Source organism: Labrus bergylta, chromosome 15 (assembly GCF_963930695.1).
Source record: "Labrus bergylta chromosome 15, fLabBer1.1, whole genome shotgun sequence".
Taxonomy (NCBI): domain Eukaryota; kingdom Metazoa; phylum Chordata; class Actinopteri; order Labriformes; family Labridae; genus Labrus; species Labrus bergylta.
The window spans coordinates 2,007,669-2,033,899 of NC_089209.1; the positions used below are offsets into that span (position 1 = coordinate 2,007,669).

General features: G+C 45.0%; 1 protein-coding gene across 1 annotated transcript in view; it reads right to left on the reverse strand.

The window, feature by feature from the left end:
• myo6a (myosin VIa) overlaps positions 1 to 26,231 on the reverse strand; it is a 128,293-nt gene that overhangs the window by 36,224 nt on the left and 65,838 nt on the right. The window contains 12 exon segments of the mRNA XM_065963580.1: positions 152 to 242; positions 2,791 to 2,920; positions 4,896 to 4,973; positions 5,077 to 5,207; positions 9,368 to 9,461; positions 9,593 to 9,631; positions 13,885 to 14,055; positions 14,289 to 14,384; positions 14,598 to 14,725; positions 17,492 to 17,564; positions 20,179 to 20,270; positions 21,091 to 21,248. Coding sequence (XP_065819652.1) covers positions 152 to 242; positions 2,791 to 2,920; positions 4,896 to 4,973; positions 5,077 to 5,207; positions 9,368 to 9,461; positions 9,593 to 9,631; positions 13,885 to 14,055; positions 14,289 to 14,384; positions 14,598 to 14,725; positions 17,492 to 17,564; positions 20,179 to 20,270; positions 21,091 to 21,248 — 1,281 coding nt within the window.

Genomic DNA, 26,231 nt, shown 5'->3' on the forward strand with positions numbered 1-26,231 from the left:
AGGAAGGGAGGAAAGGAAATGAAGAAAAGGGGAAATGGGTGTGAAGGAAAAGTTGGTAGGGAAGGAGGAACAGAGAGTAGGAATTAGGAAAGGGATGAATAGAGAGAGTAAAGCGGGTCAAACAGGAAGAGAAAACGAGCGGGTCGCCCACCGAGGTTTGTGCTTCTTTCTGCAGAGCCACATCCGGACCGTCTTCTGCATCTTGATGCAGGCGCTGGTCCGGTACAAGATCTTGTTCTTCACTGAGAGAGAGAAAACATCAAGTAAACAAAAACAAACAAACAGATCTTCAGTTTAGATTTCAGGTTTCAGAAATATATTTTTACTTCTATTGAACTCTTTTTCATAATTTACCAAAACAACAAAGAAGATGGAAATATTCTGGAGATGTTTTGGGGGAGGGGCTTCTTCTGCTCATACTTAGAGGACAGGACAGTGGGTGGAGTTAGAGAAATGGATGAGAGAGGTACAGGAGACTTCATTTACTACACTTTGTCAGGACTTGGTCTTGGAGCACTCTGGTCTTGGTCTTGTTCTCGGTCTCGTCCTGTCTTGGTCTTGTCCCGGTCTTGGAGCACTCTGGTCTTGGTCTTGTCCCGGTCTTGGAACACTCTAGTCTTGGTCTTGACTCGGTCTTGGAGCACTCTGGTCTTGGTCTTGACTCGGTCTTGGAGCACTCTGGTCTTGGTCTTGACTCGGTCTTGGAGCACTCTGGTCTTGGTCTTGTCCCGGTCTTGGAACACTCTAGTCTTGGTCTTGACTCGGTCTTGGAGCACTCTGGTCTTGGTCTTGACTCGGTCTTGGAGCACTCTGGTCTTGGTCTTGACTCGGTCTTGGAGCACTCTGGTCTTGGTCTTGTCCCGGTCTTGGAGCACTCTGGTCTTGTTCTCGGTCTCGTCCTGTCTTGGTCTTGTCCCGGTCTTGGAGCACTCTAGTCTTGGTCTTGGTCTCGTCTCAGTCCACTCTGGTCTTGGTCTCGTCCTCGTCCTGTCTTGGTCTTGGAGCACTCTGGTCTCAGGTGTGTATTGGTCTGGTCTACTTATGAATCAGGATGTCAAAGTGCAGAGAGGAAGTCTAAAGTTTGACTCTGCTGTTTGATTTTCTTCAGAACAAACACGACGTCAGCTCTCCACCTCTCTGCCTGAGCCGCCATATTGGATATCGAACGTCGCTGACTACAAAAATACCCATGAGGCCTCGTGGTGGTCGTGGAGGAGTGAGTCATCCAAACCTCTCTCTCTCTCTCTCTCTCTCTCGCCCAATCACCTGTTGAGTTCAAACATTAAGGTCCATGCTAAGCTAGCTTAGCTAAGGCAGAATGCTACAATGTATTTTTTATTGATCACTCAAAGATACTCTGCAGCAACCGTTCAGAATAAGTTCATCATCAGTGTGAATAAACGACCCGTCATCCCTTTTCAAAGTTTGATTTGATCGTCCGTTTCTGTTTATTTTCTGATGAGTGTGCAGAAATTCTGTTTATTTTTTTTGTATTATTTGTTATTTGATTTCACCTCCCTGACTTCAGCAACATAGATTTTTCTTCTTCTGTCGATCTAGTGAAGCGAGTCAGAGTTGAAGAGAAGAAGAAGAAAAGAGAGACAGAGAGAGAGAGCGAGCGAGAGAGATGAAGGGTGGAAGATAAATAGAGACAGAGATCGATATCTGCGGTCCTCGCTGCCAAATCCATTTCATCTTGTTGTGACTTGAGAATATTTCATTTCTCCTCCGTCGGTAACAGAAGAGAATCAAATGAAGTCGTTACGCTGCGCTCACTTTCTTTAAACTCTGCAGAGGAATTTAATTTAAAGGGACATTACGACACGCTGCCAATAAAACTGCTTTTCTATATGATCGATAAAGAGAACAAAGAGAGAGGTAGAGACAGAGAGAGAGAGAGGGAGAGAGAGAGAGGGAGAGAGAGAGAGGGTAGAGACAGAGAGAGAGAGAGGGAGAGAGAGAGAGGGAGAGAGAGGTAGAGAGAGAGACAGAGAGAGAGAGAGGTAGAGAGAGAGGGAGAGAGAGGGAGAGAGAGAGAGAGAGAGGTAGCGACAGAGAGGGAGAGAGAGAGAGAGAGAGAGAGAGAGAGAGAGAGGGAGAGAGAGGGGGGAGAGAGGGAGGTAGAGAGAGAGAGGTAGAGAGAGAGAGTAGAGAGAGAGGGAGAGAGAGAGAGGGAGAGAGAGGGAGGTAGAGAGAGAGACAGAGAGAGAGAGGTAGAGAGAGAGAGAGAGAGAGAGAGGGGGGGGAGAGAGAGAGGTAGAGAGAGACAGATAGAGAGAAAGAGGACGGTGACGCATGTCAATCCCCCCTCTCTCTCTCTACCTCTCTCTCTCTCCCCCCCTGTCTCTCTCTCTCTCTCTCTCCCCTCCTCTCTCTCTCTCCCCTCCTCTCTCTCTCTCTCCCTCCCTCTGCCTCTCTCTCTCTCTCTCTCCCCTCCTCTCTCTCTCTCCCTCCCTCTGCCTCTCTCTCTCCCTCTCTCCCCCCCTCTCTCTCTCTCTCCCCCCCTCTCTCTCTCTCTCCCTCCCCTCTCTCTCCCCCCCCCTCTCTCTCTCTCTCCCCTCCTCTCTCTCTCTCCCTCCCCCCCCCTCTCTCTCTCCCCTCCTCTCTCTCTCTCCCCCCCCCTCTCTCTCTCTCTCTCCCCTCCTCTCTCTCTCTCCCTCCCCCCCCCCTCTCTCTCTCCCCTCCTCTCTCTCTCTCCCCTCCTCTCTCTCTCTCCCTGTCCTGTCCTGTCTCTCCATTAAAGACTCAAAATAAATCAGGTATAATTATCTGAAAGAAGGACTTTCTTACGTTTGATGACGGACAGAGCGCACCACTGGACCTTCTTCCAGCGGCTGTGGATCAGCCACTTGTTCACCTTCTTCACCAGCTCGGCCAGGTGGTCCGGGTCCGACTTCATGATCTGATCGAAACTCTGCGACTGAACACAGGTGAGAGGTCACAGGGTCAGAGCTGAACACAGGTGAGAGGTCACAGGGTCAGAGCTGAACACAGGTGAGAGGTCACACAAGGTCAGAACTAAACACAGGTGAGAGGTCACAGGGTCAGAACTGAACACAGGTGAGAGGTCACAGGGTCAGAGCTGAACACAGGTGAGAGGTCACAGGGGTCAGAACTGAACACAGGTGAGAGGTCACAGGGTCAGAACTGAACACAGGTGAGAGGTCACAGGGTCAGAGCTGAACAAAGGTGAGAGGTCACAGGGTCAGAACTGTGAACATGTCTGTCTTCTACAATTTACAAGAAAAAGGTCATTATGTAAAAAAAAAAAAAAAACCTCCTTATATGATTTGTATTTATAGGAGCCTGTGTATTCATGCATCTTTTACAGCTCAGTCAAAGCTGTCGGATACGTCCCAACACTTCAGCAGAGAGATGCCGTGTGATCGTGCGTCTGACATCTGATGATGTTTTTTAATTCTGAATTCCAAACCTTGAACGTCTGTCTGCTGCTTCAACAATGAAAGAAGCTGCAGAGTCCACGTCTTTATTTCCTCGACGTCAGTGTCTCTGTGTCGTCTGATTTCTGAAAACACAGCTCGTGTCTCTTATGGATTAGGGCGATGTCATTTATAAACACGCTGCAGCTTCAAGTCTAAAGCCTCTGGACGCCATCATCGCTCCACCCTCAGGTTTATTTTTTATTTTTTCTTAGGATTTTTTTTATTTTATTATTATTTATTTAATTTTAAAAAAAAATTGTGATTATTTATTTTTTAAAGATTTTTTTATTTTTTTATTTTTATTTGGGGGGGCTTTTTGTGCCTCTATTGAGAGACAGGACAGTGGAGCCGGAAACCAGGGAGAGAGACAGAGTGGGGAATGACATGCGAGAAAGGAGCCAGAGGTGGGATTTGAACCTGGGCTGCGCGCTTCGAGCACTACAGCCTCCATACATGGGGCTCGCGCACTAACCACTGCGCCACCAGCGCCCCCGCCCTCAGGTATATAACTGCTGATCGATTCGGCCCTCATCACTGTGAGCTGAAGGTCGGTCGGCCTTCTAATGAAGAGGCGAGCTACAAATATTGCCTCGTTCTTAAACCCCCTCGAGCACACTGAACTGAACTCTGTAAATCTAAATCTACATTTTCTCCTGATGCTCCAAACTCATAAAACGCCCTCCAGCAAACTCTAAGGATCAGAGTTCTTCCCTCTCTCGCAGATTTTAGGAGTTTGATTTCTAGCCGCTTTCTTTTTGACTGTTTTAATGGTCTCAGTGGATTTTGTAATCGATTTCAATTCGATTCAAGTGTTTTCTTGTTTTACTGTGCTTGTAATCTCAACGGCATTGGAAAAAGGGGAAACCTTGGTGTCCTTTTGAGAATTAAAAAAAAGGTTTGAATTGAATGAACAAACTGGTGAATTACATCGACCATGAGAATTCCTGAACCGCTCTCTGGATGTGACACATTTACAAAAAGTCTAAATGGTAACATCTCCCACCTCTCTCTGGCTCCTTGCGGGCTCTAAAACTATTATTCCCACGCTCACCACATGAAGCCATGTGTGTGACTGTAAGGGCATATCTGCCTGCAGAGCAAACACTGGATACCTCTGCCACCTCCGCAGGGACGTCAAGAGTAATGAAAGAATGCAAGTTCAGCCAACAAACTGAATCTACACTCTCAGTTTGTCCTGCACAGCGTGTCCTGGAGACCTCTGCAACAAACGTTTGCATTTCTACAGAAAATGTGATGAATTATACATCTGTTGTTTGAAATAAAAAAATCCCATCTGTTGGCTCAGAAACACAGAAAAGACCTCAACTCACCTCTGCAGCAAAAATGACTAATGTGCTTTGCACCTGTGCATCTATTGTCTGTCAGTGGGGGAACAATGCTGTTATTAGCTGAGCTAAAGGGTGGGGGCGGGGGGGGGAATAGAAGACTCACCTTCCCCGGTCGGAAAAACACTCTGGTGAGGCCGAACTTGTAGTCGTTCTCGTTCAGTCCCAGAGCTTTGAACAAAGCCTGCAACACAAACACCAAGGATGCTGATTTAAATCAAACTGCACTTTTATCAGAGTTGATGATGAAAGGTTGGACCGAGGCCTCGGAGGGGGGGGGGACGGACCTTGCAGAAGAGACGCGGGTCGAGGCGGCAGAGTTTGGGCGGCATGTACTGTTGGTACATGTTGTAGAGCTCGTGGAAGGGAGCTCTGGAGGGGAAGCCGCCCTGCATCAGGTCCAGCACGGACACCATACCTACAGACGCGGGTAAAAGAAGAGGTGAGGTTAATTTAAAGGAGCAGTATGTAACTCTGACACATAGTGGTTAAAATGGGTACTGCAGTCTAAATTCAGCTGCAGCCCTGAAGTCTCTGGTTGTATCTGCAGAAAAGCTGAGGAGCAAGTTTAAACATCCAAACTCAAATTTTACATCATGGAAGTCACTTGAATTTGTTCAGACTTAAAGGAGCAGTATGTAACTCTGACCCCTAGTGTTTAAACATGTGTACTGCAGTCTAAATTCTAAACATTGTAGAGAGCTGTCTCCCCCCCCCCCCTCTAGAGTGGATGCTCACTCAGGTCACCATGTGGTGGACTCTGAAGCTTCAGTGTTTATCCAGCTCTGCATGGGTCTGTAAACCTTTCTGTGTTCTAACCTCTCTCCATTTTTCAAAAGCATCTCCAATATTGATCCTAGTTTGAGCACGTTTCTGCTCGTGGAGCTTATTAGAAACATGCAGAGGCTTTTTAGGTCGGGTACAATCACTTCTATCTGAACCACTTCTCTTGACCCGCTTCCATCGCTACAACACCTGTTGACCTGATAACTGCTCTCATATCTGGCAAACCGAGGGGTGTCCAAAACGAGCCCTTAAAAGCGCCTACCTTCTCTGATCCAAACAAATCCAGAGCATTCAGGAGCAGAATCTAAAGTTAGAAGGAGGACATACTGGCTGCTGCATTGTTGTCAGAGAAGCCAGCACTTCAACATAGCATGTTTCCTTAATGATCAGATAGTAAGATACCTTTATCATCTCACTCACTACACATCTCACTGATTGGACCTTTAATACGCAATATCGTATTTTTAGTGGAAACTGTTTTAAAGCCACTTCACAGCAGCTTGCAGGCTGATTGGCATCATCCGTCCTCTGTGTTATGTTCTCGCGCGTCAGACTTTTTGACCCTTTTCCTTTTTTTTTTTTTTTCATTGCGCATTCTGTTTTTTTTTCTCATGACTTTGATAACCGTTTCCCCCCTGACACTCTGAATTAATTTGTTTGCACGGACCCCCCTCTGTAAGTGTGGATGATTTGGCCTCGTTAGAAGCATTGTTTTTGCATCTCGTTCAGCTTTGAAAAGCTCAAATCAAAGGGGCCAATTTTTCATAGCAGGCAGATGCTGCTAATTAGCATTCAGTGCAAATGAACCGTTTTTCTCTGCAGAGATTGTTACTGTCATCAAGTGACTTCAGAGGTCCTATTTTTTTTTCATCAGTTGGTTTTATGTTATTTTGCAAACACCAGAAACTACATCATGTATTTATGTCCTACAGAATTAAGAAGCCTTTAGAGTCACAGAGTGTGGGGGGGGAGAAATAGTGTGAAGGAGGGTCCCAACTTCCTTAATACAACAATCAAGGAACAACTATCAATTTGATGAATTTGATGTTGTTTTTGGCAGCTCGATTTTGATGCTTTAACGCCCTGAAGAAGCTACAAAATCCCTGAAAATGTTCTCTATGCTGACGACAACATGCTTTTTGTTTCAAAGTGAAAACAATATGCTGACGACAACATGCTGTTTGTTTCAAAGTGAAAACACTATGCTGACGACAACATGCTGTTTGTTTCTAAGTCAAAGCGCGGGCAGGTTTAGAGCAGCTGTAAGCAAAGTCCCTGAAGTGTTTGATTCAAGAGGTGAGTTATTCTGGTGAGGGGGTTCACCACTCTGTGAAAGACTGACCCAGAACTTCCACAAGAAATGTGAGCATTGGGTTTTTGCTTCGCTCCGTTATGACTCATTGGGGGGTTTGTAGACAGAATAGACACATCATTGAGTCAGAGAATGGTGAAATAGATTTTGCATCATATGTGACCTTTAAACTTTGTTGCTGAAAAGGCTCCAAAGATTTCCCTCCATGTTGCACCCACCCAGCTTTCCACTTCCTGTCTGGTCTGATTTAAGTCTGAGTTTTAAACCACATCAGCTGATCAGAAAACCTTCAAAACATCTTAAATCTAGCCGAACGTTGGCTTATTTTCCCTCCTCCTTCATAGAGACAGAACCTCAGTTAAAAGTGTTCTCTTGTTGGTTGAGATAAGAAGCTAAATAAGAGGATGAATGGAGTTATTAGAATCTAACCTCTCAGTGCATTTCAAAGTGTTGCAGCAGATTTTATGAGCCGAGCAGACTCTACATACGGTGTGAAGAGGAAGAGCACTCTGAAATCCACTGAATATTACAACTCTTTCTCAGTCTTTGGCTCATGATAAATATGAAAATGTAAAGTTCCTCTTGTGTATTCAGATAAAGATGAAACTCTGATTGTCGGCCCCCGAGCTGCACTAATCTCATAACACACTGATTGTAATTTCTCGACGGTTTCCCAAAGGACACGGTGAAAAGATAAAACCTTTTTCTGTCACCTCACCTGCAGATATATTCCTCAACAATTGCATCAAAGTGTGTGTGTGTTTGGCCGAGTCGGCACTTAAACCAGATCCAGACTTTTGATTAAAAGAACCTGAAGCTTGGCTGTGAGAAGTATTCCATTTATTCTAAGTGGGTCATGTGCAGCAGAGTTTTCTCCCTCGCTGGTTAAAAAGTCTTCTGACTAACAAGCTCTCACACAGCTTCAGTATGTCACTGATTGAGTAAAGCCCACTAAGCCTCTCTGTTCTGTTCAGACGAACGAGCTAAAAGGTCCCCGAACCAGGACTCTTAAAAAAATCACATCTGGATTTCTGCTGTCCAAACTTTGGTGGAAAACTTCCAAAATATCACAATTTATTTATCAGACACTTTCATTAAAAGAACATCAGAGAGTAAGAACAAAACAAGCAAGGATCTAGCTGATAGGAAGTCACCAGAGGTGTTGATAGGAAGTCACCAGAGGTGTTGATAGGAAGTCACCAGAGGTGTTGATAGGAAGTCACCAGAGGTGCTGACAGGAAGTCACCAGAGGTGTTGATAGGAAGTGACCAGAGGTGTAGACAGGAAGTGACCAGAGGCAGAGCACAGGTGCTGACAGGAAGTGACCAGAGGCAGAGCACAGGTGCTGACAGGAACCCTGTTGTGAAGGTTTGATCAGACGCCTTTCATTGGCAGAGTGCAGTGGGCAGGAGAGTAGATCTATCACTGGTTTAAAGACGTTTGATTTTCGTTTTAAACATTTATCAGATTTTAACAACCAGATCCATCCAAACCAAGACAATAAAAACACACCGAGACGTTTTGAAAGAGCAGGATGTTAGAATACTGAAACACCTTCAGATCAACAGGGACGGAAAAGATTCAAGAAATCGAGGAATAAAAGAATGAACAGTGAAAGATAAAATCAGTAGGACCATTGTGTCTCTCCTCAGCCGGTGATTACAATTATTCTTAATGTGGTTATTAATTAAATCTGATGAGGTCTGAACCCTGGACGGATTAAACAGATCAAAATGATTTGAATCTTTTAAGCTCATTTGGTTTTTCACAGGGTTTGACTCTGTCACATTCAGATCTGATGATGTCGACTGAACAGAGACGATCGACAGCTTCATGAAAAGCAGAAGTTCAGTCTGAGTGTGGAAAACATCGACATAAAGCTTTACCTTCAGAGAGTGAGGGAGATGTATGAAACAGCTCAAACTGTTTATTATAAACGCATAAAGACGAGAGCCGGGATCCAGACTCTAGTCGTGTAGACCTCAAAATCTGTCTTGGTCTTGAGACCACTTTTTGAAGGTCTCGGTCTCGGTCTCAGAATTGAAGCATTTTTGCTCGTCTTGGTCTCAGACGCTCTGGACGGACTCTGGATTTTAAATCAAGACCACCACCCCAGAAGAGTCAACAAAAGTTTTGGCATTCCATTTTTTTATGCTTTGGCTGCCCTCCTTTCCCTGGATCAGCAAAAACGGCAACGCTTCAAAAGACTCCAAATGTTTATCAACCAAAATCAAAACTCTGATCCAGCAGACAAGTCAGGTAAAGCCTGTGATGACTCATTCTAACCGCTTAGCAGGAAAATCTCCAAACGGCTTGTTTGGTCACAGATTTGGTCGAATCAATCATTCATTGCGAGCTACCACGACTTTTATACCCACTAAACATTACTCCTTACATGGTGGATCTGAGGGGTGGACAGTCAGCAGCGTGAGGCTAACTTTGAGACTGAAATGGACTTCCTGGTTCAGTCCTGTACTCACCGGAGCACTGCAGCTGGGAGAGAATCTGAGCCCCTTCAAACTGGTGGCTGATCATCTTCAGGTTGGGTTTGATGCAGCGGATGAAGCTGGAGCCCTGCAGGAGAGAAAACACACAAAGAGACAGAGAGAAACCGTTACAGTAAACAGCCAATCAGACATTCATGACTTCTATGACAGTGTGAGTCGGGTCGTGATGTGCTTCTCAAGGGGGGGGGGGACACTGACCGTGCTGCGCAGCTTCTCCAGGAGGATGTTCAGCTGAGTCTGCAGGAGAAGAAGAAGAGAACATGTGTCAGTGTTTAAAATCTGAAGGGTGGAACCAATGAGCGTCTACATGATGCTCTCAGGAAACCACTTCTGTAGAGACTGTCAGGGGCCATTTTAATCTACAATTCACTGAGCAGACTCTTTTATCCAAAGCGACGTACATCAGAGAGTAAGAACAACACAAGCAAGGATCTAGAAAAAAGGAACACTGTGAGTAAGAGCAAACGATCAGCTCTGAGTCTGATTGGACACACAGGTGCTGACAGGAAGTGACCAGAGGCAAAGCACAACATTGAGGGCAGTTCTTGAGAGCTCTAATCAGTATAGAAACCATCTTATAAGTCGTCGTTATCAAACAAAAACCATCGTCATTACCATCATCATCATCAATAATATGGAGACCATCATCATTAAGTTAGTAGGTATTCATGAAAGAGCTGGGTCTTTAGCTTTTTCTGAAAGGTGCAGACTCTGGACTCTCCTGGAGCAGAGTGCCGCCCTCTCATTGGTTTATCGTATTAATGTCTGAAACAGGATGCAACAGATTCATGGGAGCGTGTCGAGCTTCAGGTGAAGACGCTGCTGAGGTGGACGAGTGAGGACGTTTTATGAGCAGGACGCCTCGGCCTCTGCAGGCTGAGATCAGTCAGACAGGATTCATTCCTGAAATGTGTCTGATGAGCAAAATTTTTATAAATCTGCATCATCAACAGCTTTAACTTCAGGAAAGACACAAAGTTTTCATTGAGAGTGTTTGTTTGACAGCTTCATCGCTCCTGTCAGGTGGAGTTTCTGTTGAGGTTTCATTTTTTGTAATTTTTCACCTTCACATTTATTTAAAGTCTTCATATGTGATTTTTTGATCCAGCAGATGTCGCCCTTGAGCACCAGCATGAAACCAAAACAACTGGCGCTGCATTGTTGTGTTAGCATGCTAATGCTAGCGATCTTTATTATGCTGGTATCTTCACACTGCATGTAAATTTACCTGAAATGAGCGTGATCTAGAAACACAGTTAAGCAGTGAGTACAGTATGTTATTCTTCTTTTCTCTAGTCCCTCAATTAAACAACTTTTATACACGAGGGGAGGAGTCAGCCGGCCGTCCGGGCGATGTAAACAAAGTGAAGATAGGACTCTGAAAACTCTGAAAGCATCACAGACAGTGGGACTCGGGTGTTACACCCATTGTAGACAGTCATGACTCACAGAGTTATTTTCAGAGGATATATTTGATTTCTACATTTGAGTGTGAAAAATTGCAGATAAAGCCTTTAAGAGAGTCGTATGTAACTGACCCCCTTGTGTTTAAAATGGGTACTGCAGTTTAAATTCCTAACATTGTAGATGAGATTCTGCAGACATGACGAGCACACACACAGAGAATGTAAATAAATGTAAACTAATCAGGGTCAGGAGTGGATCTGTGTGCTTCTGGCTGACGACTTGACACTGAAATAACGTTCCTTTAAAGAGAAACAGTCACAAAAGGATGCTACCTGTGCTGCTTTTTATTCAGACAACAGCTTCCTTTTGTACCCGCTCATGTGAGACCACATCTCAGAGGTCTCATCTGCTTTTTGTTTTTCACATTCAGGCTAACCAGGCGTGTTTCTGTCTGCTCTCTGAGAGGACGTCTTTGTTTTGTTGTGTTCACTCCCTGGATCGGGACAAAAAAGCTTGAGATTGGAGTTATAATAAAAAACCCCACAGTCCCTCCACGGCTCTACACTCCCCTCTGTGACGCTCCAGACAGGACTCAGCGTCTCCCCTCACCTCGACTGACTCAGGATTTATCTCTGCTCATTTTCTCCCCCCGCCCTGAGCTCTGCTCCCGTCTGACTGTTTGGATCCTCTCTGCACCTTTTAGACTTTAATTATCGCTCGGATGGAGAGAGAGAGAGAGAGAGAGAGCGAGAGAGCGAGAGAGAGAGAGAGCGAGAGAGCGAGAGACAGAGAGAGAGAGAGAGAGAGAGAGAGAGAGAGAGAGAGAGAGAGAGAGAGAGGGGGGACCCCTGAGGGAGCAGGATGAGGGGGATTTAAGAGAACACTAACAGGAACTAGAGCTCAGGGGTAATAAGAAGTCGGTCTACTCGGCTGAGAGTCCAAATCCCTAACCCCTGAGACCAGATCTGTTCCCCGATCCTCTCAAATAAGTGCTGAATGTTTCCACTGTCACAAACACCACAAGACTCAGAGGAGCAACACAGAAAAAGAGTGTCAGAACTCTGCAGTGAGGTGAGTTAGAGTGGAGGTGTTTCTATAGTTTATAACACAGCTCTGTGCTAAAGAGAAAACGACCTCCAGCGGCGTCCCCGTGCTTCAGGGGGCGTCAGGTGGATTTGAATGTCCTCATTGGTTGCAGCAGTACGAGGACCCCGTGTCCACCTTTTTTTCCGGGGCAGTAAAGCACTGGCTGTACGCTCCAGAGTGTCTGCATGAAGCGTTAGTGCTCTGAGAAGAAAAGCACTGCAAGTCCGTCCGTCCTGTCTCCATGACAACAGTCTGCGCTTTTCATCCAGACGGCCGCTTTCTTATGGAATCATATTCGTGCCAAAAAACCAAACAAAAATAAGACTTTGAAGAGAGATTTAATCTTTCAGCTTTCTCGTTTGCGCTGCCGGACTTTTTGTTTGCGATTCTGTCACAAACCTCTCGAGTGGGTGGGGCTTTGTGAGGAATGCGTCCCCATTGGCTAATGAGTTTTTGAGTGACAGCTCAATGCCCCCGGACGTTCCAGGAAGTCTTTTTACTGACAGACCTTGAGTGAGATTATCTCTCTCAAAGTCTTCTTTTTGTTTGCAATTTAAAAAGTTTTGTTTGATCTTTTTGGCACAAACATGATTCCATACTTTCTGCTGCGAACGCTCTCTGAAAAAAGACGCTGGCGCTAAGAGAACAACACCAGGCCGGGCGCCACAGTACCGAGACAGGAACAGCCAAAGGGCTTCGGGTCTTAGCACTGCAAGCCTGTAGGGGGCGCTCAGTGGAACAGTTCCCTGTCTGTAGGTGCACGTCCAAATGAAGTGGAAAAACCAGCATAGACCGGCCCAGTTCAAAGTTTAGAATCCAGTTCAAAGAGCGGCTCTTGATCCAGGATCTGACACCTCAGAGATGGACAGTGTCCACGTTCTCCCTCACATAGAAAACACGCATGAAAGGATCACATATCGGCACATCAAAGACTTCCTGTGAATCCCAGGAAATATTTCCTCGCTGCCCCGCTCCGCTCGCCATCATTCCCCCTCGGGTTATGTTCCTTTGTGATGGAGTGGAGCCCGGCGCTGTGGGTTTTTTTTTTGGCTCACCTTGCCTTTGGTTAGGTGACACATTGGAGCTTTTATCAAGGCGAGAGATGCTGAAGCGGCATGAGTCAGAGCGGAGGAGAGAAGAATCCTCCTCCATAACTTCAGCTGACGACAAAGAAGCTGCTCGCGCTGTGGGTCAGGACAAAGGAGCTTCGTCTGGACGCTCTTTGTGCTCGCATCAGAAGGAAATATAGCGGTTTAATACGTGTGAAAATGGTTAGTGCAGGTATTTTTAAACCTTTTTGTTTTTGCATATTTTAGGTTTAACATGACAAACAGGTTCAACGCATTTTGGAAATGTTCCACGGGATCCCTTCAGTTGGCCACCGCAATATTCCCTTTGTGAATTAATCCAATCAAACTACATCCTCTAACTTTCAAATTCCACATGAGAACTACAAGATCACGTGTGAATAAAGAGAAGAAGATGAAGAATGTACTGGAGGAATTTAAAAAAACGTTTTGCACCTTTAGACCCAAAAATATGCAGAAAATAAAACCAAGATTTACACACGATCCCATTCAGGAGTACATCACATCGTACTTTAATGCATCTGCTTAGATTTTTGGCCGCTCTTCCTCTGAAGAAGCACATGTCGGCCATCTCTGTTGGGATGATGGTGAGTGCTGTCGGCTTCAGAGTCTGCCCGATCTATATTTGGTGAAGCGGCAGAAACCGAGGTCGGCTTCTTTTAAGGTGCTGCGTGAAGCACTTTTCTCGTCTCCTCCATAAATCACACGACCACCGACGTGGACATCTCAATAAGTCGGCGTCATCACTGCAGAGTTTGGCAGAGTTGTGGATCTGCTGTGACTTTGCAGAATGCAGATTTCCTGTCCTGTACTTTTTAATTTAGAGCTCTGATTGTCTTGCTTTCTCTGTCACCTTAATGTCGACTTTCTTCCCCCCTCCCCCCCCCCCGTTGTGTTTCTCCCCCTCACCTTGAACTTGTTGCCGACGCTGATGAAGCCCAGCTTTCCCGCCTTCTGCTTCATGTCTTTGCTGTTGTTGGAGTTTTCGAAGAGCTCGCGGATGAAGCGGTCTTTGGACTCGCTGACCAGACACTCCAGAGACATGTGCAGGGCGTCGTTGTTCTTCTCCACAAACTTGGTCTGAGAGCGGGGGGGAATATTACAGCGTTAGAAAACAAGTCTTGTTATTCTTTATGAGCTGTGCATGCAAAGACAAATATCATATTATAAACATCGTGTGCTTCAGTGCTTTGTTGGAGTGGTCACTTGCTTTCATGTTAGAAAGCTCGACTCTCTTGAGTGTTTTTTTTTTTCATCCAATGATCAAAGAAAAAACTGAAACGACGGCTCCAGAGAGTGTTCAGTGAACGCACCGTCTCGTAGCACACGGCTCCTGCAAAGTGTCTGACGATAAATCCTTCATCATCCCTCACGTTCCTGTGGACTGCCAGCTTAGACTTCCTGGGTACCTGAGGGACACACACACACACACACACACACACACACACACACACACACACACACACACACACACACACACACACACACACACACACACACACACACACACACACACACACACACACACACACACACACACACACACACACACTCCAGATGTTTAAAAGCCATCGATGTAAATCTGTCTCTAGGTTCTCTGGTCGTGTCTCAGGGCGACTCACGGTGAGGCGGAAGTGGTCCTTGTGCTTGTTGTGAACCGTGTCGGTAAAGTGCTGGTCGCTGGGTTGAGGTAGTCGGTTCTCTTCGTCCAGTATGTCCAGGATGCCGACCAGCTTGGCCTCCACCAGGTCTGTGAAGAGAAGTCATCAGAAAGAAAGCGTGATTAAAAATCCTCTCCCGTCTCCGAGCCGCTAATGAAGCTGCTGCGGATTACCTGAGGCCGAATGAAATCAACGAGAGGGAGACGATGTAGACCATTAAAAACCTAAATGAAAGTTTAATGGAATTGGCCGAGGTGCTGAGATTATAACTGATTCTCTCCGACCTGATTTCCCTCTGAAGGTGATCGGGTAACCTTCAGAGCCCCCCCACCCCGTTAGTGCTGCGTATCGTACACTGTAAAAGGTGAACGAGGGGTTTAACCCTGATGCATCATTATGGACATTTTTGTCCATTTGGTCAAATGTTTCCTCTTCATCTGGTCATCATTTGATCTGTTAGTGCATATGGAACACATTTCTTGTAAGAAAGACTCTCTCGACAAACTTTGGAATGCACATTTTATTTTTTTAATAGATCAATAGAACAGAGAAACATGTTTACTACCCTCTGAAGTCACGTAGGACAAAAATGTCCACTTGCAAAAAACTGATTGATATTTGTTTCTTTTTTCTGCATACATCTCATAAACAACTTCAGCCCTGCTCAAAACTACCAAACATTCAATCATTTTAAGGAATTTAACCCTTTAAATGCCAGTTTGATTACTTGATGTCACTGCTGTTATTTATGAAAATAAAAAAATAAAAAACACAAAAATTTGTTATTTTCCATATAACAAATATTTGGTGGCTGGGGGATTTTTTTTAAATCAGTCTTGTGTTTAGTCAAATATTGAATAATTATCAGGATTTTAACCCTTTAAATGCCAGAATCATGTAATCAAACTGGCATTTAAAGGGTTGAATTCCTGAAAATGATTGAATGTTTGGTAGTTTTGAGCAGGGCTGAAGTTGTTTAAGAGATTTATGCAGAAAAAAGTAGTAACAAATATCAATCTGTTCTATTTTTAAAGCAGTTTTTTGGAAGTGGACATTTTGTCCTCTGGTAGTAAATTAAACTGATGCCTGAGGGTTAAATCCTTCACCGTGGTTTTTAAGAAAAGGACGATTTAAAGACTACAAACATTGGGATACAAACGCTGAAACTCCAGGGAGAGAACAGGAAAAGATTTGATGGTTTATTGTGGGAGGGAAAGCTGGCAGTTCATCCTGCAGATCGATGGAGAGCTTTAGTTAAAGTGCAGCTCAATTTGAGGACGTAATGAGCTTTCAGCCGCTGCTCGATGGAGCTCAGCTTCACATTTATGGAAACTGAAGAATTTAACACAAAGCACAAACTATCACTCCTGCTTTACGACCACCATGACTACGCTTATACTCAGACGTGGGCGACTCATTGTAGGCCATCACAAAACATCCTTCCACTTTAACATTCTCGACCCAGACTTCCACCTCCGAAAGGCAAAGCCACCGGTTTCAAATGAAGTCGAATGTTTACTTCAAACAGCTTTAACACAGTAGAGCCGTTCAACAGGACACAAACAGCCTCAGCAATAAAGAGAGGTTGTGTTTCCAATATGGCCGCCTCCATGCATGGGCTTCAAAACATCCACCAATGGGTGACATCACTGAGCGGACGTCCATATTTTTATGTCAAGACATATTAAGAGGTCCCAGATGAGGCATCGTCCAATCATAATCAAAAGAGAAAAGGCAGAAAGTGTCTTTTTGGCTCATGTGGATGAAAGACAACAACTCCCAGAATGCACAGCACCGCAGGCCACAAACACCCGATTCGAGCAGAAGACCTTCAAAATCCCCCATCGGTTCTTTTCAGCTTTCTACACAGAGCACGTTAGCATAGCTTCCAAACAAGATGGCGGACGTTGCGTTTAGATTCTGGGAGTGAGTTCCAACCCACTGAAAACTTTTCCTGCAAAGTTGAGAGGAAGGTGTGTGTGTGTGTGTGTGTGTGTGTGTGTGACTGTGTGCGTGTGTGTGTGACTGTGTGTGTAAGTCTGTGTGTGTGTGTGTATGTACAAATTTAAATGCTAACTCAGCACAAAAACAAACCTGCTGCTTTAATGGTGTGTGTGTGTGTGTGTGTGTGTGTGTGTGTGTGTGTATGTGTGTATGTGTGTAGGTGTGTGTGTGTGTGTGTGTGCGTGTGACTGTGTGTGTGTGTATGTGCCTCTGTGTGTGACTGTGTGTGTGTGTGTGACTGTGTGTGTGTGTGTGTGTATGTATGTGTGTATGTGTGTAGGTGTGTGTGTGTGTGTGTGCGTGTGTGACTGTATGTGTGTGCCTCTGTGTGTGACAGTGTGTGTGTGTGTATGTGTGTGTGTGACTGTGTGTAAGTCTGTGTGTGTGTGTGTGACTGTGTGACTGTGTGTGTGTGTGTGTGTGTGCGTGTGTGTGACTGTGTATGTGACTGTGTGTGTGTATGTATGTGTGTAGGTGTGTGTGTGTGTGTGTGTGTGTGTGTGTGTGCGTGCGTGCGTGTGTGCGTGTGACTGTGTGTGTGTGTGTGTGTGCCTCTGTGTGTGACTGTGTGTGTGTGTATGTGTGTGTGTGACTGTGTGTAAGTCTGTGTGTGTGTGTGTGTGTGTGTCTCTGTGTGTGACTGTGTGTGCGCGTGCGTGACTGTGTATGTGACTGTGTGTGTGTGTGTGTGTCTCTGTGTGTGACTGTGTGTGTGCGTGCGTGACTGTGTATGTGACTGTGTGTGTGTGTGTGTGTGTGTATTATGAAGGAGAGAAATCAGAGAACCGGTCTGAACAGAAACAGAATCCTCTCTGAAAGTAGAATCAGGATTTCAGAGCGGTGATACGTACCGATGCAGTCCTGATTGTCCACGTAGTGAACCTCGTTGACCCCGAGCCCCTCCTTCTGGTACAGCTCTTGTTCCTGGAATACAAAACCACACATTCATAATGACAATCTATAAAGACCCTCGCTGCGGCGGCTTAATGAGGACGCCACACACACACACACACACACACACACACACACACACACACACACACACACACACACACACACACACACACACACACACACACACACACACACACACACACACACACACACACACACACACACACACACACACACACACACACACACACACACACACACACACACACACACACACACACACACACACACACACACACTTTGGGTGAGAGGCGTTCAGGTTCAATCAGACTTCTGACGTTTGGAGGGAAAAGTGAGGAAGTCATTGTGAAAGATCCTCTATGAGACGATGTTCCTCTCCTCTGCGTTTCTAAGAATTCTTTCAGCACTTCAAACACGCTTGGATTAAAATCTGCAGATGATTAGATATCGATCCGAACGCTGCTTTTCTGAAATTGAATTAAAATAACACAACGGTGACATTTCAGACATCAGCATCATCGGCTGAACAGCGTTTCATTCACTTTTGATTTTCTCAGATACACCAACCCTCCGGACGTTAAGGGTTGAGCACCAGAGCGCCTTCTAGTTCATTATATAAGGACTGTCAGTTAGAAAATATTAGACATGAGCATCATTATTTTCCAAAACAGAGCGTTGCTGTTTTTATCTCTAATGGTTGTTTGGGTGCTGAAGACGTCTCTAAGAGTTTCTCCAGGAAATAAAACACAGATATTAAGAATAATTTTAAAGAGAGCGAGAGAGAGAGAGAGAGCAGCTTTAAATCTTCTTCTAGAGCCCGACCGATAAATCATCCAGCCGATAATATCGGCCGATATCAGCGTATCAAAGTAACTATCAGCATCGGCTAATTTTCATCTCTGGTAAGCGCCGACTTTACTCGATTTATTCTCCAGTCAAACAGCGCTTCATCTGAGTTTCATTGTGTTACACTAGCAGTTCTCTTTCACCAGCAGAGGGCGCTATACGGATTACAACAAACATCATCACTACCCTGACTGCATTTGAGGGATCAACACGATAAATCTGTTTATCTAAATCTGTCTAAAGATCGAACACAGAGGAAGATATCGGCCAATATATCGGTATCAGATGTCGGAGCTGATTATGAAAATAATATGTGGTGTTTTGTGTAAAGGATCCGACGCGGGGATTGACGGTTACTTCTATATAAGGTGGGAACGTTTGTGTCCGGGAAGGTGTTCCACCCGGGAGAGGAAAACGCTAAGCTGTTGCTGCAAAGGTTAAAAGCGGGTGTGTTTTTTTGTAATGGGAAGATGAACATGAAGAGCCAATGATCGTAAAATAAACAAATGGCATGTTCAACAAGGCAGGTTGACTTGCTAAGCTAACGTCAAGCTATTGTCAAGCTAACATCAAGCCAACGTCAAGGTAACGTCAAGCCACCATCAAGCTAACGTAAAGCTAGTGTCAAGCCAACGTCAAGCTAACTTCAAACAAACGTCAAGCCAACGTCAAGCCAACGTCAAGCTAACGTCAAGCCAACGTCAAGCTAACGTCAAGCTAACTTCAAACAAACGTCAAGCCAACGTCAAGCCACCATCAAGCTAACGTCAAGCTAGTGTCAAGCCAACGTCAAGCTAACTTCAAACAAACGTCAAGTCAACGTCAAGCCAACGTCAAGCCAACGTCAAGCCAACTTCAAGCTAACGCCAAGCCAACGTCAAGCCAACGTCAAGTCAACTTCAAGCTAACGTCAAGCCAACGTCAAGCCAACGTCAAGCCAACTTCAAGCCAACTTCAAGCCAACGTCAAGCCAACGTCAAGCCAACGTCAAGCCAACTTCAAGCCAACGTCAAGCCAACGTCAAGCCAACGTCAAGCCAACGTCAAGCCAACGTCAAGCCAACTTCAAGCCAACGTCAAGCTAACGCCAAGCCAACGTCAAGCCAACGTCAAGTCAACTTCAAGCTAACGTCAAGCCAACGTCAAGCCAACGTCAAGCCAACTTCAAGCTAACGTCAAGCCAACGTCAAGCTAACGTCAAGCCAACTTCAAGCCAACTTCAAGCTAACGTCAAGCCAACGTCAAGCTAACGTCAAGCTAACGTCAAGCAAACTTCAAGCTAACGTCAAGCTAACGTCAAGCTAACGTTAGCGCCTCAGTGGTTTAAAGCGTCGGTGTTGCCTCTACAATCGGCATTGGTTCCCAAATCGGTAACGTTAGCGCCTCAGTGGTTTAAAGCGTCCGTGTTGCCTCTACAATCGGCATCGGTTCACAAATCGGTCGGGCCGTGTCTTCTACATCTGAAGGTGTTTTAACAGGAATTATACACAACATGTAATCTTCCATGTTTTTCCTTCCCTGATACGCGCAGCAATCATGGAGAAGCGTACAATCAGAAGGAGGAGGAGAAAAACATCCATTAAAGATCAGAGGTCGGGCTTTAAATCGATACAAAAAGAGCGACACCTACTCTTAGAAAATCACTGTTTACAATGTGCACAGCACTTATAAAAAGCATAAATCAAAGCCGAGACGTTCGCTGTAATTGTGAGATGTTGTGTAAGTGATGTCTAATGGATCCGAGGTGCAAAAGGAAGCAGCTCCGCGACGGCTCTGACCTCTTTCAGGATCCGCTCGTTGAAGAACTGCTGCAGCTTCTCGTTACAGTAGTTGATGCAGAACTGCTCGAAGCTGTTGTGTTCAAAGTACTCTGCAGAAAAACAGAAACAGGAAGTCACAATCAGGAGACAATCTGAAGGCCGGTTTGATCTCAGTGAAATGTGAGACGGCACAAATACTGGCAGACGTCATGATGATGAAAGCTGGTTTGAGGGGACTCCAATTCAGTCTAGAATCGCCACCGACTCCGTTGAAGAATTTTCAACATCATTCAAAGGTGCCATATTCTGAAAAATCCACTTCTTCAGTGTTTCTGAACATTTATTTGTGTAACCTGAGAGTCTACTGACCCACAAAATGTGAAATAAACCCATCAAGTCCTTTGTTTGTGGTCTGCATAAGTCTTACAACACAGAAAAAAATGCTCTGTTTCTAATGTGCTCTCCTTGTGATGTCACAGTGGGATTCTGGTAAAAAAAAAAAGTCCCCTCCCCTCCCCGGGTATCTCCACCTATGGACTCCACCCTCAGACTAGAACAAAACTTATTCTCTCTACAGAGGAGTGATGTCTACCTGGAAAACTCAGGGGGGGGGGGGGGTCATTACATTTAAAGAGACACACACACCAAAACGGAGCGTTCTGAGAGAGCTGGTTTATACAGGGTCACAAACCTCCTCTGGTGCTTGATTCATGTTATATTTTGACCAAAGCACAGCACAGATGTTTCATTTAGACCACAGGGGACTGTTTGAAAAGGTGGAGGAGGGGACTGTTTGAAAAGGTGGAGGAGGGGACTGTTTGAAAAGGTGGAGGAGGGGACTGTTTGAAAAGGTGGAGGAGGGGGAGGATATGTCCTCTTTAACGGTAATACGATCGTTCCTGTAAAATGAATCTGAAGAAGGACACTCACCAAAGCCAGCGATGTCCAGGACGCCGATGAAGTTAGCGGAGGAGTCGAAGGGGAAGCACTGGTTGACCCGGGTCACCACGTGGTCGAACAGGCGGCTGTAGACGGCCTTAGCCAGGGCGTCCCGAGCGTTGTTGGCCTGCTCCACTTTGAGCGGCACTCTGAAGAAGAAACACACACACAGGGAAGGAAAGTGTTAATACGTTTAAACTGTCAGTGAGGAAACATGTTGATTTTATTTTTCATCCCAGAAATGGGTTAAAAAAAATATTAACCCCTCAGAATAATCGTTTTTACCTCCTACCTGATCAGACATTAAGGAAACATGCTATGTTGAAGTGCTGGCTTCTCTGACAACAATGCAGCAGCCAGTATGTCCTCCTTCTAACTTTAGATTCTGCTCCTGAATGCTCTGGATTTGTTTTTAATGTTTGGGATTAATCTCTCTTAATTCTGCAGTCCAACCCGTCAAGGTCGCTGAAATAATAAATATAACCATAAGTCTGTGTGAGGGGATAAAGTGAGTCCACTTGTTCAGGTTTTATAGAAGAGGAATAACCGAGTTATTGAGTGAAACAGAGAGAGATTGTCTGTGAGCTGTCTTTATGGACGCCGTGCAGACACCATGACCAGCAGCCGCTCTGTGGAGGTATTGTAATTGTTCCAGACTGCGTGTGAGAGTTCGGTTCAACAGAAGAAGACAAAAGGAGTGACCCCATCGCAAGAGGTGAGATAAAAAAAAATGACTCTGCAGCAAGGTGGAAGTTTGTGCTCTCTGGACTTTTTACCTGCAGTGAACTCAAGGACACGTCGGGAAATAACTCCACACGAGTGTCTCTCCTAAAGCCCCCCCAAATAACCACTTCCACAATCCTCCCTCTCTCTCTCTCCGGTCCACAAATTATCTCCTGTGCACATCCCCTTTTTAAGCCGCATGCAGCTTCACGGGGGACGCCTGATCCCTGCAGGTGCCTCGCTGGTATTTTACAAACACATTAAGCTGTGGGAGGACGACGTACTCAGGAAGGACGGACACCCCCCCCCCTCCCACAAGCTGCAATCTGTTATTTACCGTCACATCTGCAACCTGTGTGTGCTCTCCCATCAGAACACTCTCTCTCTATATGTTCCTATATTCACATATTTCTCATGAATATACGAGTGGATGTTAACAAGGCTCTGACAGCTGTGATTACCTGCAATGTGCTTACAGGCAGGGGAATCTCAACATCAACATTTGACTGAGAAATCTCAACCTATTTATTATTTATTATCTGCTTGTTCATGATTAGTCAACAAACAAAAAGAAAAAGACCATCAGGACCAGCATAGTTTCAATCTACTCAATCACTAAGAAATAACAACATACTCACTGATTATTTGGATGTTAGTAAGAGGTTTTAGATTACGCTCATTCTGTGTTTATTTAATGTGAAGCTACGAGCTAACTGAAGAGCGCCAACATTAGCATGCTAACACAACAATGCAGGACACAGGTGAATGTGGAGAAGGGTGTTGGAGGTGTGTCTCTGGAGGAGGGCGGACGCTTCAGTATGGAGGCGTGGCCTAATAGCAGTTTGTTTTGGTTTCATGCTGGAGCTCAAGGGCGACATCTACTGGATCACCAAGTCGACACATTCTTCCTTTAAATGAATTAATAACACGTTCTCATGAATCCAAAGCCTCAAACCGATGCACGTTTCATTAAATTAAGGTAAAGACATCGTGCTGACAGAAAACAGAACGTAATCATACATTTACTTTTAAGGAGACCGTTTTTAAAATGACAAATTTCAACGTGCAGAGTCGGCCGGCAAAACATGGATTCATCACTCTGGAACTGGAAGTGGTTGAGCTTGAAAATGTAAACTCTTTAAACTACATCTTAAAAACCTTCTGTGTCCTGTGCAGTAGAAACTTAAAACTGTAAAACTTGTTTTTTTTTTTACCTTTTCATATTCAACATATGTGCAGATGTATACATGGAAGTTATTTCTCTGGCCGCTGTAACTGACATTATTCAGCAGTCAGACAAAAGTTACACCCACACAGCGGGTGACTTGACAACCCTCCTACAGCTCTTCACCTTCACCCTCGCCCTCTCTCTGCACCACCTGCCATGTTTAATTCATGCCGCCGCCGCCGCCTCCGAGACGAACGCACAGCCGCCAGAGGTTTTCATACTGCAGTGAGGCCCTCTCATTTAAAAAACCAAGAGGTCTAAATGCCAGGGCAGCATAATGTCAGAACACTAATCGTACAAGTAGCCTAATATGTATTCCCCGTGAGCCTCTGCGGCGGGAGTGTTTTTCTCCTCTCTCTCTCTCTCCGACTCTCTCGCTCTCTCTTGCTCTGTTATTACTGATGTCACTTTGTGGAGAAGTCGTGCTCTCTGAAGACGCCTGCTGGTCTGCAGCTGCTCCCCAAAATACACCAAACAGTGAAAAAGGTTGATTTCATTTGAATGCACATTTGCAACATCACCTGAATGTCTGAAAAATATGAAGACACACAGAAGTTTGGTGCATAAATATCCTGAATCTGTCCTGTTGTACATCGTTACACGGCACCTGTAGTAGAGGAAATACTCAGATTTCTACCAGCTGCAGAACTACAGTTACACACTACGACTTTTAGAGAAGTATCAGAAGTAAAGACCATACTTGTTTTGCAAGAAGACCCAATTCAGAATAATTTTATTAGAATGCATTCATGTGCATTCCTGAAATGTCTGAACAAGAGATGCTGTGAGCGATTAATCAACTTCACAACAGAAGTCGTCACCCTCACTAGTCTGCAGCAGAGTAACTTCTTGGTTAAACTTTAAAGTCTTTAAATGTGATTTTTCACACTTAAATGTATAAATCAAGTCTATCCTCTGAAAATAACTCTGTGAGTCATCACTGTCTACAATGGGTGTAACACCCGAGTCCCACTATCTGTGATGTTTTCAGAGTTTTCAGAGTCCTATCTTCACTTTGTTTACATCGCCGGGACGGCCGGCTGACTCCTCCCCTCGTGTATAAAAGTTGTTTAATTGAGGGACTAGAGAAAAGAAGAATAACATACTGTACTCACTGCTTAACTGTGTTTCTAGATCACGCTCATTTCAGGTAAATTTACATGCAGTGTGAAGATACCAGCATAATAAAGATCGCTAGCATTAGCATGCTAACACAACAATGCAGCGCCAGTTGTTTTGGTTTCATGCTGGTGCTCAAGGGCGACATCTGCTGGATCAAAAAAATCGCATATAAAGCCTTTAAATCTGATCAATTCAGGGCCTCCATGCTGGTTGAATGTTGTGTCTAAGCGGTAATGCCGCCACCTGCCACTAGATGGGGCTGTAGGTCCGGTTAACAGGCCTGTTCTCTCTGCTCTACAACCCAGATGTAAACCAGCATAGTGGACGGGCGGCGTCTCGTAGTGTTTGACAGTTGTACGCAGGCTGTGTCGGGTTAAACCGGCCACATCGACCAGAGAAACGCGTATCCACCTTCAGCCCAGGGCATGTTGATGTTACCCCGAGAGGAGGACTGAAGGCAGGCAGTGCTAGCAATGCTAACTTTAGCCACACTCGGCAAAATGATTCAACATTGCTTATCTACAGATGCTTTGATCCTGGGATCAATTTGTCCTCAGTTTTTACAGTTCTCTGAGTGTTTTCTAAACATTAGACAAGTCGACTAGTCTGAATTAAAATTTGAGTGTAAAAGACGAGGACATGAGTCGCTATGTGCTATGCTAGTTTGAGCAGATAAAAAGTTAGCCTTGTACAATCCTCTTCCTACAGGAGACTCGTTCATCCAAACACAGACTGATTTTCCATGTGATGTTTTTGACTTCTGGAAGTCTGAGGAGGTAAATGAACATGATATTGTTTAGTTGAAAATGTGTTTTCTTCTTGACTACACCCTAAGTTACCTTTCACCCTCTCTGAGGTGTGTAGGTTTCAGGTTTAGAGAACATTTGCTTGGACGGTGATGGATTGACATTTAAAGGAAATGTAGAAAAACGACCCGAAACCTTTGAATGAAATGAAGTGGGAGAAGTGTTGGGTGAAATTTAAACAGTTTGTGGTGAGGCAGCAGAAGTTTCTGCAGGTTTGTTTAATGGCACGTCTGGCCGCCGGGTTGACGGACTAATCCCCCCCTCGACTCTCACAAGCTGCTAACTGCTGACCTCACCAGACGGGGTCGCCCGTGATTGGCATCTCCCATTTTCTGTTTTGCCCTCCCCACTCGTTCTCGCCATCCGTCCCCTCGTCCTGTTGGAATTAAACTCCCGTTAGACGAGTCCTGAGTTTTAAGCACCGTATAACCCTGACAGTCAGGATCTCTTTCCCATCACTCAAAGCTCATTCTTCACTTTATCTGATTCTCCGTCTCTTTCACTCCTTTCCCGTTTACTGACTGAACATAATTCACTTCCAGTCGTCTGGCTTCTGTCCTCGATTCTTTCCTGCCTTCAGAATTTCAGACACTTTCTCCCCTTTTCGTTTTCAAAGACCTTGTTTATTTAACCATCATTTCAGCCCTGAAAAGTGCTGCAAGTGAATCCTACTGTTACAAACTTGCACCGGTACACATAGAAGCTAGACCTGAACTGGTTTGATGGACATTGAAAGAAAGGACTGGTTCTCATGACGGGGGAAATGCAAGGCTGGGTCAGCTCATATACTGGTGTCTTTCAAGTTCATGTGTTATGGGTCAGCTATCGAGTCCAGCAGCTTCTCAATTCAGCGTCCATGCGGGTCCTCTCTAAGCCGCCGGCTTCACCCGGGTCTTGTTACGTCATGTGCGCACCACAGGAATGGTGGTTAAAGGTTAAAGGCTTTCTATGTGATTTTTTGATCCAGCAGATGTCGCCCTTAAGCACCAGCATGAAACCAAAACAACTCACGCTGCATTGTTGTGTTAGCATGCTAATGCTAGCGATCTTTATTATGCTCGTATCTTCACACTGCATGTAAATTTACCTGAAATGAGCGTGATCTAGAAACACAGTTAAGCAGTGAGTACAGTATGTTATTCTTCTTTTCTCTAGTCCCTCAATTAAACAACTTTTATACACGAGGGGAGGAGTCAGCCGGCCGTCCAGGCGATGTAAACAAAGTGAAGATAGGACTCTGAAAACTCTGAAAA